This window comes from Anoplopoma fimbria, unplaced genomic scaffold (genome assembly GCF_027596085.1).
Source record: "Anoplopoma fimbria isolate UVic2021 breed Golden Eagle Sablefish unplaced genomic scaffold, Afim_UVic_2022 Un_contig_12479_pilon_pilon, whole genome shotgun sequence".
NCBI classification, from domain to species: domain Eukaryota; kingdom Metazoa; phylum Chordata; class Actinopteri; order Perciformes; family Anoplopomatidae; genus Anoplopoma; species Anoplopoma fimbria.
Genome location: NW_026551835.1, coordinates 12,501 through 27,500, shown reverse-complemented (window position 1 = coordinate 27,500; position 15,000 = coordinate 12,501). Strand labels below are relative to the sequence as shown.

The window sequence follows — 15,000 nt, the reverse complement described above, 5'->3', positions numbered from 1 at the left end:
GCTGTAGTTTATATATTATATGTGAACACATGCTGTAGTTTATAATAGATAGATATATGTGAACACATGCTGTAGTTTATAATAGATATATGTGAACACATGCTGTAGTTTATAATAGATAGTTATATGTGAACACATGCTGTAGTTTATAATAGATATATGTGAACACATGCTGTAGTTTATAATAGATATATGTGAACACATGCTGTAGTTTATAATAGATAGTTATATGTGAACACATGCTGTAGTTTATAATAGATAGATATATGTGAACACATGCTGTAGTTTATAATAGATATATGTGAACACATGCTGTAGTTTATAATAGATATATGTGAACACATGCTGTAGTTTATAATAGATATATGTGAACACATGCTGTAGTTTATAATAGATATATGTGAACACATGCTGTAGTTTATAATAGATATATGTGAACACATGCTGTAGTTTATAATAGATATATGTGAACACATGCTGTAGTTTATAATAGATATATGTGAACACATGCTGTAGTTTATAATAGATAGATATATGTGAACACATGCTGTAGTTTATAATAGATATATGTGAACACATGCTGTAGTTTATAATAGATATATGTGAACACATGCTGTAGTTTATAATAGATAGTTATTGTTCGGGCGTGCTCTTGAGTACACATAAATAATGTGTATTTGTCCCTCGTAGGGTTCCATATTGTGTGTAACTGTGTGTTCTGTTGTTCTATGTATTAACAGGATGTTCTCATGTTCTAATCTTTATATGATCGATGCCTGCAGATTGGTCGCGTCACCAGCAGAGGGCGGCCTCGCTCCTTGTCTGAATAACGGGATCTCACGGGATCTCACGGGATGTTGCTCTCCGCTCTCGCGAGAGTCTGTATGTGTTTTCGTTTCCCTGTATATCTGATGTTTCCTTGACGTGTTCGTGTCATTGGGCCGCAGCCGGAGCGGAACACCGAGTCCACCGGGTCTACCTAGTCCACCTAACTAGTCTACCTAGTTTACCTACCTAGTCGAACTAGTCCCCGGGTCTAACTAGTCCTCCTAACTAGTCTAACTAGTCCCCTAGTCCTCTGAACCTCGGGAGTATCATGACATCCACCAGGTCCAGAGTCCAGAGCAGAGGCAGCCGGTGAGTGACCTGCTAGCTGCTAGCTGCTAGCTGCTAGCCCCGAGCTAACTGCTAGCTAGTTAGAGCTAACTGTCAGCTAGTTAGAGCTAACAGTTAGCTAGTTAGAGCTAACTGTTAGCTAGTTAGAGCTAACTGTTAGCTAGTTAGAGCTAACTGTTAGCTAGCTAACAGCTAACTGTTAGCTCTAACTAGCTAACAGTTAGCTGTTAGCTAGTTAGCAACAACACTGCTGTAGTGAGATATCCAGAGTATGATGTAACAGCATGTGTTCATGTTCATGTGTTCGTGTTCATATGTTCATGTTCATGTGTGTAACAGTATGTGTTCATGTTCATGTGTTCATGTTCATGTGTGTAACAGTTTGTGTTCATGTTCATATGTTCATGTGTGTAACAGTATGTGTTCATGTGTTCATGTGTGTTTCCATCATAACATCATGAGGATCTTTGAGAAGCTATGAACGTGTCTGTCAGACGTAGAAACACCACATACATGTACTCATGTACTCCAGGACAGTACAAGTACTTCAGTACTAATCTTCACATGGAGGAGATGTTGGAGGTTCAGGTGTGTTATTGATCCTGTGGATGATGTGTGTGACACCAGACAAAGAATATCACTGATGAACTATGATATCTTTAGTACTAGATGAACTATAATATCTTTAGTACTAGATGAACTATAATATCTTTAGTACTAGATGAACTATAATATCTTTAGTACTAGATGAACTATAATATCTTTAGTACTAGATGAACTATAATATCTTTAGTACTAGATGAACTATAAGTACTAGATGAACTATAATATCTTTAGTACTAGATGAACTATAATATCTTTAGTACTAGATGAACTATAATATCTTTAGTACTAGATGAACTATAATATCTTTAGTACTAGATGAACTATAATATCTTTAGTACTAGATGAACTATGATATCTTTAGTACTAGATGAACTATAATATCTTTAGTACTAGATGAACTATAATATCTTTAGTACTAGATGAACTATGATATCTTTAGTACTAGATGAACTATAATATCTTTAGTACTAGATGAATCTTTAGAACTGTGCATTAAACAGGTGAACGTTTTCTAGTAAAGAGTGACTCTGAACCTGTGAGCACAGAACAGGAAGTCAACTCAACTTACACAGAAATGTGAAACAAGGACAGCAGACATGGGAACATGTGACTAGAGATATACGTACAAGTACACAAACATATGACTAGAGATATACATACAAGTACACAAACATGACTAGATAGAAACTATGGTAACTGTAATCTGGACGAGTTTAATGAGCCGATAAGTCTCAGGAGTCTGGAGGGTTGAGGACCTTCAGCCGGTAAACACAGCAAAGTCTGAAGGTCAAAGGTCACGGTGGTGTTTTCCACAGGGGAAGGCCTCGTTCCTATCAGCTGACTGACTGTTTGCCTGTCTGCCAGTCAGCTGTTTACAGCTGATAGTGAAGCAGCGCCGCGCCCTGAGGTCACGCCCACTGATCGGTTCATATCAGAGCGCTTCCATGGCAACACAAAGTGTGATTGGCTGGAATTTAAAATGGTCGATCAAGTAAAAGTACTCCTCTGTGTTTGGAAGTACTCCTCTGTGTTTGGAAGTACTCCTCTGTGTTTGGAAGTACTCCACTGTGTTTGGAAGTACTCCTCTGTGTTTGGAAGTACTCCTCTGTGTTTGGAAGTACTCCTCTGTGTTTGGAAGTACTCCTCTGTGTTTGGAAGTACTCCACTGTGTTTGGAAGTACTCCACTGTGTTTGGAAGTACTCCTCTGTGTTTGGAAGTACTCCTCTGTGTTTGGAAGTACTCCTCTGTGTTTGGAAGTACTCCTCTGTGTTTGGAAGTACTCCTCTGTGTTTGGAAGTACTCCTCTGTGTTTGGAAGTACTCCTCTGTGTTTGGAAGTACTCCACTGTGTTTGGAAGTACTCCTCTGTGTTTGGAAGTACTCCTCTGTGTTTGGAAGTACTCCACTGTGTTTGGAAGTACTCCACTGTGTTTGGAAGTACTCCTCTGTGTTTGGAAGTACTCCTCTGTGTTTGGAAGTACTCCACTGTGTTTGGAAGTACTCCACTGTGTTTGTCACAAATCTAAACATAAACATCTTAATAATTAAATACATAGTATTCTTGTCTTAGTGTCTCTCCGTGTAGTACTGTACTGTGTAGTATTCAGTATGTAGTATTTGGATAAAAAGCGTCTGCTAAATAAGATAAGATAAGATAAGATAATCCTTTATTAGTCCCGCAGCGGGGAAATTTGCAGGCTTACAGCAGCATAGAGTAAAGTGCACACAAGAGACATAGTAAAGAAAGACAAGATAAAATGAAAAATAAAAATGAAAAAATAAAAATAAAAAACAAGTATTATAAATAAGCAATAAAAACAGTAGAAAAACACAATAACTGAAATATAATATTTACAGACAGAAAAAAAAACTATATTAACTATTATTGCACAGTGTTTTTATTGTCATGTGTCATGTGGTCTGCTGGGAGCAGAGCTGGTTGTGTAACCTGACAAAACGGATACCAGGAGTGGGGTAAATGACTGTAATGTAATGTAATGTAATATTCTTGAAGTACTTGTTTGTCTCTGCAGGAGTGAGTCACGTATACATCAGGAGGACTGTTGTCCAGCTGAGTCTGAAAATAGTTAGTGGTGTTACTGGTTTAATCCCAGTGGAACATGGTGAGCCTTCTGACCAATCACAGAGCAGAATGCACCAAACACTGATCTAGTCAGCTGAGTCCGCCACGCTGAGCAGAAGAAACACTTGAACAAATAGGATCACTGTAAATCCTCCTTCTGTCCGGACTCACCTGTGTTGTGAGGACTCGCCTGTGTGGTGAGGACTCACCTGTGTTGTGAGGACTCACCTGTGTTGTGAGGACTCACCTGTGTTGTGAGGACTCGCCTGTGTGGTGAGGACTCTCCTGTGAGGACTCTCCTGTGTGGTGAGGACTCTCCTGTGTGGTGAGGACTCCTGTGTGGTGAGGACCTGTGTTGTGAGGACTCTCCTGTGTGGTGAGGACTCACCTGTGTTGTGAGGACTCCCTGTGTGGTGACTCACCTGTGACTCACCTGTGTTGTGAGGACTCACCTGTGTTGTGTGTGTGGTGAGGACTCACCTGTGTTGTGAGGACTCGCCTGTGTGGTGAGGACTCACCTGTGTTGTGAGGACTCGCCTGTGTTGTGAGGACTCGCCTGTGTGGTGAGGACTCGCCTGTGTGGTGAGGACTCACCTGTGTTGTGAGGACTCTCCTGTGTGGTGTGTGTGGTGAGGACTCACCTGTGTTGTGAGGACTCTCCTGTGTTGTGAGGACTCACCTGTGTGGTGAGGACTCGCCTGTGTTGTGAGGACTCTCCTGTGTTGTGAGGACTCGCCTGTGTGGTGAGGACTCACCTGTGTTGTGAGGACTCTCCTGTGTTGTGAGGACTCACCTGTGTTGTGAGGACCCTGTGTTGTGACTCACCTGTGTTGTGAGGACTCAGGACTCTCCTGTGTTGTGAGGACTCAGGACTCACCTGTGTTGTGAGGACTCACCTGTGTGGACTCAGAAGGTGAGAACATGAGCCGGTTTCATCCATTAAAGGTTCGGTTCCTCTAGACAGGAACCTGAACGTCACAAACATCACTGGTACGCTCAACGTCCGGCTGACCTTCTGACCTCAGGACACATCCAGCTGGAAGGCTTTTATTTTGACGCTGTCTGTTTCCTGTTTCCTGTCCAGGATGGCGGCGGAGGCGGCAGCGTCCGGCGGGCTGAAGCAGAGCCGGCTGGCCCGGGAGCAGCTGGAGGACGCCATCACTGCCGTGATGAAGGCCGAGCAGCAGCTGAGAGAGAACAGCAGAGAGGTCAGTCCTTCATCCTCCTCCTCTTCTTCCTCCTCCTCATCCTCCTTCTCTTCATCCTCCTCCTTCTTCCTCTTCATCCTCCTTCTCTTCATCCTCCTTCTTCATCCTCCTCTTCTTCCTCTTCGTCTTCTTCCTCCTCCTCCAACAGACCTGTCAATCACAAGGTAGCCCCACCCCAAAGCTGCTTTATGCTCTGGTCTATTAGTACCGTGTGTGTGTGTGTGTGTGTGTGTGTGTGTGTGTGTGTGTGTGTGTGTGTGTGTGTGTGTGTGTGTGTGTGTGTGTGTGTGTGTGTGTGTGTTGTGTGTGTGTGTGTGTGTGTGTGTGTGTGTGTGTGTGTGTGTGTGTGGTCTGAAAAACACAGTAAGCTATTTTGTTCAGTCCTTCACCTGCGGTTGCCGTGGTAACCCAGGCTCAATTAATCATCGACAGGTTAGGTCATGTTACTTACTCATGTGTGTGCGCGCTAGAGTCACCGTATAAAAGAGTGGAGAGAAACAGTTGAGTTCATTTCACCGACAGTCTGAGAACCGCTTCATCTACTGGACTCTGCCGTACTCTACTGGACTCTGCCGTACTCTAGTGGACTCTACTGGACTCTGCCGTACTCTAGTGGACTCTACTGGACTCTGCCGTACTCTAGTGGACTCTACTGTAGTCTAGTGGACTCTAGTGGACTCTACTGTACTCTAGTGGACTCTACTGTACTCTAGTGGACTCTACTGGACTCTGCCGTACTCTAGTGGACTCTACTGTACTCTAGTGGACTCTACTGTACTCTAGTGGACTCTACTGTACTCTAGTGGACTCTACTGGACTCTGCCGTACTCTAGTGGACTCTACTGGACTCTAGTGGACTCTACTGGACTCTGCCGTACTCTAGTGGACTCTACTGTAGTCTACTGGACTCTACTGTACTCTAGTGGACTCTACTGTACTCTAGTGGACTCTACTGGACTCTGCCGTACTCTAGTGGACTCTACTGTAGTCTACTGGACTCTACTGTACTCTAGTGGACTCTACTGTACTCTAGTGGACTCTACAGGACTCTGCCGTACTCTAGTGGACTCTACTGTAGTCTACTGGACTCTACTGTACTCTAGTGGACTCTACTGTACTCTAGTGGACTCTACAGGACTCTGCCGTACTCTAGTGGACTCTACTGTACTCTAGTGGACTCTACTGTACTCTAGTGGACTCTACTGTACTCTAGTGGACTCTACAGGACTCTGCCGTACTCTAGTGGACTCTACTGTACTCGTCTCAGGTAATCTGCCTCCATGATGAAGCTCTGTGAGATGATTGGTCGATAGGACCAGAACCAAGTCCTAGATGGTTTTGATCACATGATGTTAGTAGAGTGTCAATGTGAGACAGGAGGACACTCTGTGTCTCCCCCTGTCTCACCCTGTCTCCCCCCTGTCTAACCCTGTCTCTCCCCTGTCTCACCCTGTCTAACCCTGTCTCCCCCTGTCTAACCCTGTCTCTCCCCCCTGTCTCACCCTGTCTCCCCTGTCTCACCCTGTCTCCCCCTGTCTCACCCTGTCTAACCCTGTCTCCCCCTGTCTCCCCCTCACCCTGTCTCACCCTGTCTCCCCCTGTCTCCCCCTGTCTCCCCCCTGTCTCCCCTGTCTCACCCTGTCTCACCCTGTCTCCCCCTGTCTCTGTCTCTCCCCTGTCTCTCCCCTGTCTCACCCTCCCCCCCTGTCTAACCCTGTCTCCCCCTGTCTCCCCCTGTCTCCCCCTGTCTCCCCTGTCTCACCCTGTCTCACCCTGTCTCCCCCTGTCTCCCCCTGTCTCACCCTGTCTCCCCCTGTCTCACCCTGTCTCACCCTGTCTCACCCTGTCTCCCCCCTGTCTAACCCTGTCTCACCCTGTCTCCCCCCAGGTGAGGGCGGAGCTTCAGAGCAGTGTGAGTCGTCAGCAGGAGGCTCTTCGCTGCAGAGAAGTTTGGCTGCTGGAACAAATCCAACAGCTGGAGCTCCTGAAGACTGAGACGCTGCAGCAGCAGCTCCACCGTCTGCACTGGGTAGGTACTGGTCTCTACTGGTTTCTACTGCTCTCTACTGCTGGTTTCACTGGTGTTTACTGGGTGTTTGTCTTCCAGCTCAGAGGACAGTTTGACGTGATCGTCCATCAGCTCCAGAACTCCAACAGCAGCAACAACCTGAGCAACCAGCTGACCAGCTGCCTGGAGAAGTAAGTCCACGTCCCCGTAAACCTGCTGAGAGACAGACAGGGACTCTGTGTTTGTGTGAGGACGTCCACGTCCCCGTAAACCTGCTGAGAGACAGACAGGGACTCTGTGTTTGTGAACCTGCTGAACATGAACCAAGGTTTTTTATTTCATTGAGCCACGAGTGAATTGATATTAAAATCATATAAATAATTATTAGAATAGTTATAAGTATTTTTATAATTATTATGAATAATAATATTAATATTATTATTAATAGGAGAAAGCAAACCTGTAGATTTAGTCGTAAACCGGTCCCATCTGAAGCTGCAACCGTGAATCAATTAGTTGATTAACAGAATGATGGTGATGGTGATGATGATGATGATGATGATGATGATGATGATGATGATGATGATCATCATCCTGTGTGTGCAGGTTGTCCTCTCTGAGTCTGACACCTGAGGAAACACCTGAGATGAGTTTCCATGCCGACACTCGCTCTCTGAGGAACGCCATCACCTCGTTCGGCAGCATCACGGCTCAGGTAACACACACACACACACACACACACACACACACACACACACACACACACACACACACACACACAGCCTTGTACCAAGTATAGAGGTGCACACAGGTGTTGTGTCTGTGGAGGTGATGATGATCAGGTGTTCTCTGTACTTCCTGTTTGCAGCTGGTGGAGGGCGTGTCCTCTCAGAGCGGTCCAGTTGCTGCCAAGAAACAGGTAACTGCACCGAGCAGGTGGACGGAGAAACTCACCTGTTAAAGACCGATATGTTTTTGTGGAAAAACAGAAACCATCTCCGTCCAGCATCGTTTTAGAAATGATTTCTGTCCACACGAACACGCCTGAAAACAAATCTCACATGACTATTGACGGGCATGCGACAGAGTAATATACTACTCTTTAATAATAACAGGTCAAAGTTCTTCTATAATCTTCCTCTATGAACTCAAACAGACAAAGTTAGTGGACAAAAATACAAAAATCTCGCACACAGAACCAAATTATTTTAAAATGAACACTAACAAATCCAAGTTTACCAAAATGGATCAATACATTTGACCAACACAAGTCTCTCCCTCGTTTCCTCTCGGTTTCATTGTCTGGTCTCCCTCGTAGCTCTGCTGGAGGATGAAGTCTCTGTCGTTCTGGAGAACATTTATGCTTTTGTTCCTCTACAGTTTCTGTGTGAACTTTACAATAGTTCTGCAGAAGAAAAAAAGCATTAATAAGAAAAGTGAAGTTTTGTGTCCATCGTCCTCCTCAAAGACTCAAAAACATGACATCAGACGTCTGCTCCGTGGGTCTGATAACGCCGCTGGACCACTGTTCCATAATGGCTCCAATAACAGCTGCTTCCTCCTCATGTCGTTATTAGTAGAATTATAAAATGCAGAATTTAATGGCTCAACAGCTGCTAGTAGAGACAACAAGGTCAGCAACGCCTGCAATCTGTTGTTCATGTTCAGATGAATCACTGGCAGACCTGACTGACTGGTTTCTTCAGGTGAAGGGTCATGTGATAGAGGCGTGACCAATCAGAGAAGGACGCGTCATGACTGCTTTGACCCAATCAAGTAGTGAACGCAGGATTCAACTTTACCGCTGACATAAAACACTTTCATAAACCGTTAGTCTGATTAGATCACAATATATCAGAGATTGTAATATCAGGACAATAACTTTTGACTGAATCTTGGCGCCTATTATTAACATATAACATCAGTATAACATATTATAACATATTATAACATCCATCCATCCATCTTCCGTAACTGCTTATCCAGTTAAGGGTCGCGGGGGTGCTGGAGCCGATCCCAGCTGTCAATGGGCGAAGGCAGGGTTCACACAGGTCGCCAGCCTATCACAGGGCTACATATAGAGACAGACAACCATTCACGCTCACATTCACACCTACGGGCAATTTAGAGTCATCAATTAACCTAAGCTGCATGTCTTTGGACTGTGGGAGGAAGCCGGAGAACCCGGAGAGAACCCACGCTGACAGAACATGCAAACTCCACACAGAAGGTTGTCTGGCCCGGGAATTGAACCCGGGCCCCTCTTGCTGTGAGGCGACAGTGCTAACCACTACACCACCGTGCAGCCTATTATAACATCAGTATAACATATTATAACATCAATATAACATCAGTATAACATCAGTATAACATATTATAACATCATTATAACATCAGTATAACATCAGTATAACATATAACATCAGTATAACATCAGTATAACATATTATAACATCAATATAACATCAGTATAACATATAACATCATATAACATCAGTATAACATCAGTATAACATATTATAACATCAATATAAGATATTATAACATCAGTATAACATATTATAACATCATTATAACATCAGTATAACATCAGTATAACATATAACATCAGTATAACATCAGTATAACATATAACATCAGTATAACATCAGTATAACATATAACAACAGTATAACATATTATAACATCAATATAAGATATTATAACATCAGTATAACATCAGTATAACATATAACATATTATAACATCAGTATAACATATAACATCAGTATAACATCATTATAACATCAGTATAACATTATGACATCGTTATGACATCGTTATGACACATGCCTGAAACAGACATGTTTTGAAGAAGGTGACGTGTTGTTTCTCTGATCAGAAGATGGAGGACGGATCTCTGAGCATCTGGCTGATGGGAACTCCTCCATCAAGCAACGCTCCTATTGGCTACCAGGCCAGCAAGAACCCTCAGGATTGGCTGATGGCACACAAGGACGGGAAGGTGAGAGAGACGAGGGACACAGACAGACACACACATCTCTGAAGTCTTTTTTCTTTTACTTTATTCGTGAGTCTTTATTTGAACGTCTGAATCCGTCTCTTTAACAGGAAGCTTCATTCATAGAAACATTGAGTAAAAAATAATCTGAAATCAATCCGCCTCGTTTTTCACTGTAAACATGAAACCTGACTCATTCAATTCAATTCAATTCAGTTTATTTTGTGTAGCCCAGAATCACAAATTACAAATTTGCCTCAGAGGGCTTTACAATCTGTACACATGCGACATCCTCTGTCCTTAGACCCTCACCTCCTCTGTCCTTCCCTCACCTCCTCTGTCCTTCCCTCACATCCTCTGTCCTTCCCTCACATCGCACAGGAAAAACTCCCTAAAAAAAAAAAAACCCTTTAACAGGGAGAAAAAAGGAAGAAACCTCTGGGAGAACGACAGAGGAGGGATCCTTCTCCCAGGATGGACAGAAGTCAATAGATGTCATGTGTACAGAATGAACAGCATAACAGAGATACAACACATGCAATGTATATGACATAAATGATTCATATAATAAGACTACTTATAATAACAGCAGCAATTATTACAGTAGAATTATAGTTATGAAAATAGGGATAGTGATGTGATTAATAATAATAATGGTAGTAGCAGTGGGTGTCAGTCGGCTCACAGCAGGAGGCACGACTACGGTCCAGGTACCACAACGATTCATGGAAACCTGCAGAACGAGAAAGCAAAAAGGGCTTCAGGGTGGAAGTAAAGCTAAAATGCTTAATGGTACAGGTAATAGTAATAGTAATGTGACTAGTAATAATAATGGTGGTAGCAGTCGGTGTCAGCAGGGCCGTAGCAGGATGCACGACCACGGTCCAGGTACAGCCACGATTTATAGAAGCCTGCGAGGCGAGAAAGCACAAAGACTCCAGGGTAGAAGCAAGTCAATAAGCGTAATAGTACAGGCAATAATAATAGTAATGTGACTCCTGATGTCATTGACAGGAATGAACCCAAAGTAGAGGAAGTGATTATTGCTGAGTTTTCACTGACTTCCTGTGTGTTTGTGTCAGACTTCCTGTCCCGTCCTGGACTCGGTGGACTTCCTGCAGGCCTGGGGTCAGCTCCGGGACCTGGAGGCGTGGCTCCACCAGGACCAGAACACCGTCAGCAGGGAGCGCACCCACAGCAGCTGCAGCTCCTCCTTCTCCATTGAGAAGATCGACGAATCAGAGTTCACCGTGTCTCCCGAGGAGGAGGAGGAGGAGGAGGAGGAGGAGGAGCTGCTGAGCGACTGGCTCATCACCCCCCCACGGCTGCCATGGAGACCACGTCAGACGCCGAGCGGTGGAAGCGGGTGATGAAGCCGTTCGAGGGCGGCTGGTCTTCAGGTGATTGGCTGATGGGGTCGAGCCGCCCCCCGCCGACTGCTCCTCTTGCTGCCAGACCACCAAGGCCTTGGAGATCGAGAACCTGGGCCAGCTTAAGTGCCTGAAGACCCCGCCCGCCTCCCCCACCTCCCCTGCCCCCTGCGGTGGCCCTGGAGGGGTGGCTTCAGCAGGTGGTGCCGGTCCAGCAGACCTGCAGGGCCAACGAGGTCTGCGCCTCCTTCTCCGATTGCGTCTGTGAGGAGAACTGTGGGAGAGAAGCGCTGAGCCTCTGGCTGCTCAGACAGGATGGACGGGACAAAAACGGGGTCCCTCGATCCAATCAAGCCCCGCCCACTACTGAGGAAGCCCCGTCCACCACCAAGGAAGCCCCGCCCACCCGGCACCACAGAGAGCAGGAACAGAAGGTGACATTTTATCTTGATTTAGTAACTTTCATTGTGAAACCATTTATTCCTTCTTTCATCCATCAATCAACATCCTTTTCTTCTAAAATAACCAATTATTGTCGTTATTGATTGATCGATCAGGTCTTTAAAGCAACAGTAAACCGTGAGGACAGTCTGTCAAAGTTGCTTGTGTTTCCTCAGGTTCAGGCCATCCTGGAGGCCTGGCTCCACCCCCCCAGCACCTCCCCCCTCTCTGGTTGGGGGTCTCTTGAGGAGGAGAAGGCCAGCAGGGAGGAGCACAGCTCGTCTCCGTTCCAACGCCCTCTGGATCCAGGTCTCTGGGTCCTCCCAGGACAGCTGGCCCCTCCGGCAGCAGAGGAGGACAAATGGCTGCTGAAGAAGAGGAGTCAGGCTCAGGTAACAGGACCTCAGACTAGTGCAGACCTGCAGAGACCAGCGCAGACCACTGGTACCAGTACAGACGTGTCATGACAGCAGTGGGTTAACGGAGTCTGTGTGATGTGGGGAAGTTGTTGACTTCACTGTATTGAAATAGTTCCTCTGTGCTCGTTTCCTGTCAGGAGCGTCTGGCGCTGCCGTCAGTCTGTGACCTGTTCTCCTGTATGAAGCTGGGCGGAGACAAAGACAAGTGGCTGCACAAAGCTCCTGAACAGGTGACTTACCTTCACTGTCCCTTTAACATCAGTCAGTTTGTGGTGTACTGTTCCTTTAACAGTCTCTGTTTTTCTTGCAGATGTGATGATGATTCTTCTTCTTCTTCTCTCTTGGAGTCACTTTAACGCTGATCAGCGAACACGACTGCAACAATGTAACCACGGCTCCGCCTTCTTTCCTGTGACATCAGCACACTGAGCTCTCCTCCAATCAGGATCCAGATCCTTCCGTGTTAAAGGACCCCTCAGTGAGACTTGATGCAGCTTCCAGTCTTTGATCTTTTATTTCTTCTTCTCATGTTTTTCTTTGTTTCCTGTGATTCAGAGCTTCTGATCATTTTCATAATCCATTGCGTGACTTTCTATATTCATTGTTGATTTGTTATTTGGTCGACAGTTTTGATGGTTTTTTCTTCTTTTAATTGATGAAACGTTCAGACACTTCGGCTCATGAGTCTTCATCAGTGGATCTTAAAAATTTCCCACAATACATTGTACCAACTGATCCTGACAGGAGAGGGGCGGGGCCTGAGAGGGGCAGGGCTAACCTTCGTTATTTTAAATGAACCTTCTTTAACTAACTTCTTAATTTAACGGGTGGAATGTTCCTTTTCTTCTTCTCTTGTTACCGGTGGAACTGCTGAACTCTACTTCCTGTCCAGGCTGCATCACATGACCGATGCTGTGTTCTGCACATGCTCAGTAGTGTTCTCTCTTTTCATGGATTAAATAGTAATAACTAAAAATCAGTTTACCCGGCCTCTCTTTCATGACGAGATGAGCCATCTATCAATACGTTTATTAGCTTTTTGATTGATTTATTAATTGATGCTTTTTTGCTGTTTATCAATTCAGTTCAGGCAAGTTTAATTATTATTATTATTATTATTTTAAAACCCAATCAAGTAAATGTGTTAAGGAAACCTTACATCTTTGATCTTTCAAATTAAAAGCTCCTTGCCTTTTTTAATCTGTATTTTATACCCTGAGTTGAGTCTTGCAGGCAGACCCCGGTTTGATAGGTGGAGTTCGTCACATGTCATGACACCACCTGGAAGACTCAGTTCAGGGCACAAAGCAGGTTTATGAAATCTACAGAATCAAGTTACCTGCAGTATGTCAGGTCACATGACTCTGCAGTCAGCAGTGATTGGTGCTTTTTATTGAAGCTCTGACAATGTTTGGGGGGCGGGGCTAATATATATAATGTCAGAGCTGTGATTCTATACAATAATAAAACATGCTGACATCATCACTCTGTCTGTGACATCACTCTGTTTTTGCTGAAAGTTTCCAGTTTAACTTTGACTGAAGGGATTTTATTCTGAAAGTTTCCAGTTTAACTTTGACTGAAGTGATTTTATTCTGAAAGTTTCCAGTTTAACTTTGACTGAAGGGATTTTATTCTGAAAGTTTAACTTTGACTGAAGAGATTTTATTATGAAAGTTTCCAGTGTTTTATATTATTTGAGGCTCCCGGTCTGCTGCGTAAAATGTGTCTGATACACACACACACACACACACACACACACACACACACACACACTGATAAACTTCTGGTGAAGCCACACCCACCAGCAGGAGGACACTGATACACAGTAACATGACATTACAGTCATTTAGCAGAGGCTTTTCTCCAAAGCGACTTACAGTCAGTAGTATGTTACATATCATTCACCCATTCACACACTGATGACAGGCTACCATCAAGGTGCCACCATCAGACTCTAACTAACATTCATCATCCAGTCCACACCGATGGCCTTCAGGAGCAACTTGGGGTTAAGCGTCTTGCCCAAGGACACATCGACCTGAAGCCGGGTATCGAACCACCGACCATCTGAATGGAGAGCTACCTTGCCGCCCTGTGGCGTAGTGTGTGTGTCTACTGTGTATCAACAAGACAGTGAGATTAGATAAGTGGCCAAATCAATGACTCATCTTTCTGATACTATCAGATCAGATTGCTCAATTAGGCTCATTAGGATACAATGCTGTGATGTTTCATCATTAGTTGTCTATTAAATAAAGGTGAAACTGGTGCTAGTGATGATAAAATGCACAACAACGTCAAAATGTGCCGCTAATAGAAGCGTTAATGCTTCACTTATCAATACTACAGGCTTTATTCATTTAGGAAACCTTACCAATCAAAAACAGGACGGAGTCAGTAAACAGCATCACATGCAGTAACATTGCTATCTTTATGTGACTGAGAAAACACAGTGAACATTTTCATCAACACTGCAGCATTTTACTCTTAAATACAGAGTAAAATGAGTACTTAAATACACTTAACACTGAAATAGTCAATGTACTTTGACACTTTATATTTTACACTAACACTGGGGGATATATTGGTTGGACTTGCTCTGAAAGAGTCCACACACTTTGACAATGCATATTTAACACTGGGGAATTAACTGTGTACCTCTAATAATACTACTACCTCTAATAATACTACTACCTATAATACTACTACCTATAATAATAATACTACCTCTAATAATACTACTAC

At 44.2% G+C, this 15,000-nt stretch overlaps 1 protein-coding gene across 1 annotated transcript; it reads left to right on the top strand.

Annotated features, from left to right (window-relative positions):
* Positions 1-884: 884 nt before the first annotated feature.
* Positions 885-12,999, top strand: LOC129115802 (nuclear receptor coactivator 4-like). Its single transcript, XM_054627052.1, is given in 14 exon segments — positions 885-1,137; positions 4,890-5,013; positions 6,902-7,042; positions 7,121-7,212; positions 7,628-7,736; positions 7,890-7,940; positions 9,903-10,025; positions 11,105-11,339; positions 11,342-11,454; positions 11,457-11,560; positions 11,562-11,826; positions 12,010-12,225; positions 12,390-12,482; positions 12,563-12,999. Coding segments are annotated over 14 exon segments (1,713 nt in total). The 5' UTR covers positions 885-1,096; the 3' UTR covers positions 12,569-12,999.
* Positions 13,000-15,000: the final 2,001 nt, after the last annotated feature.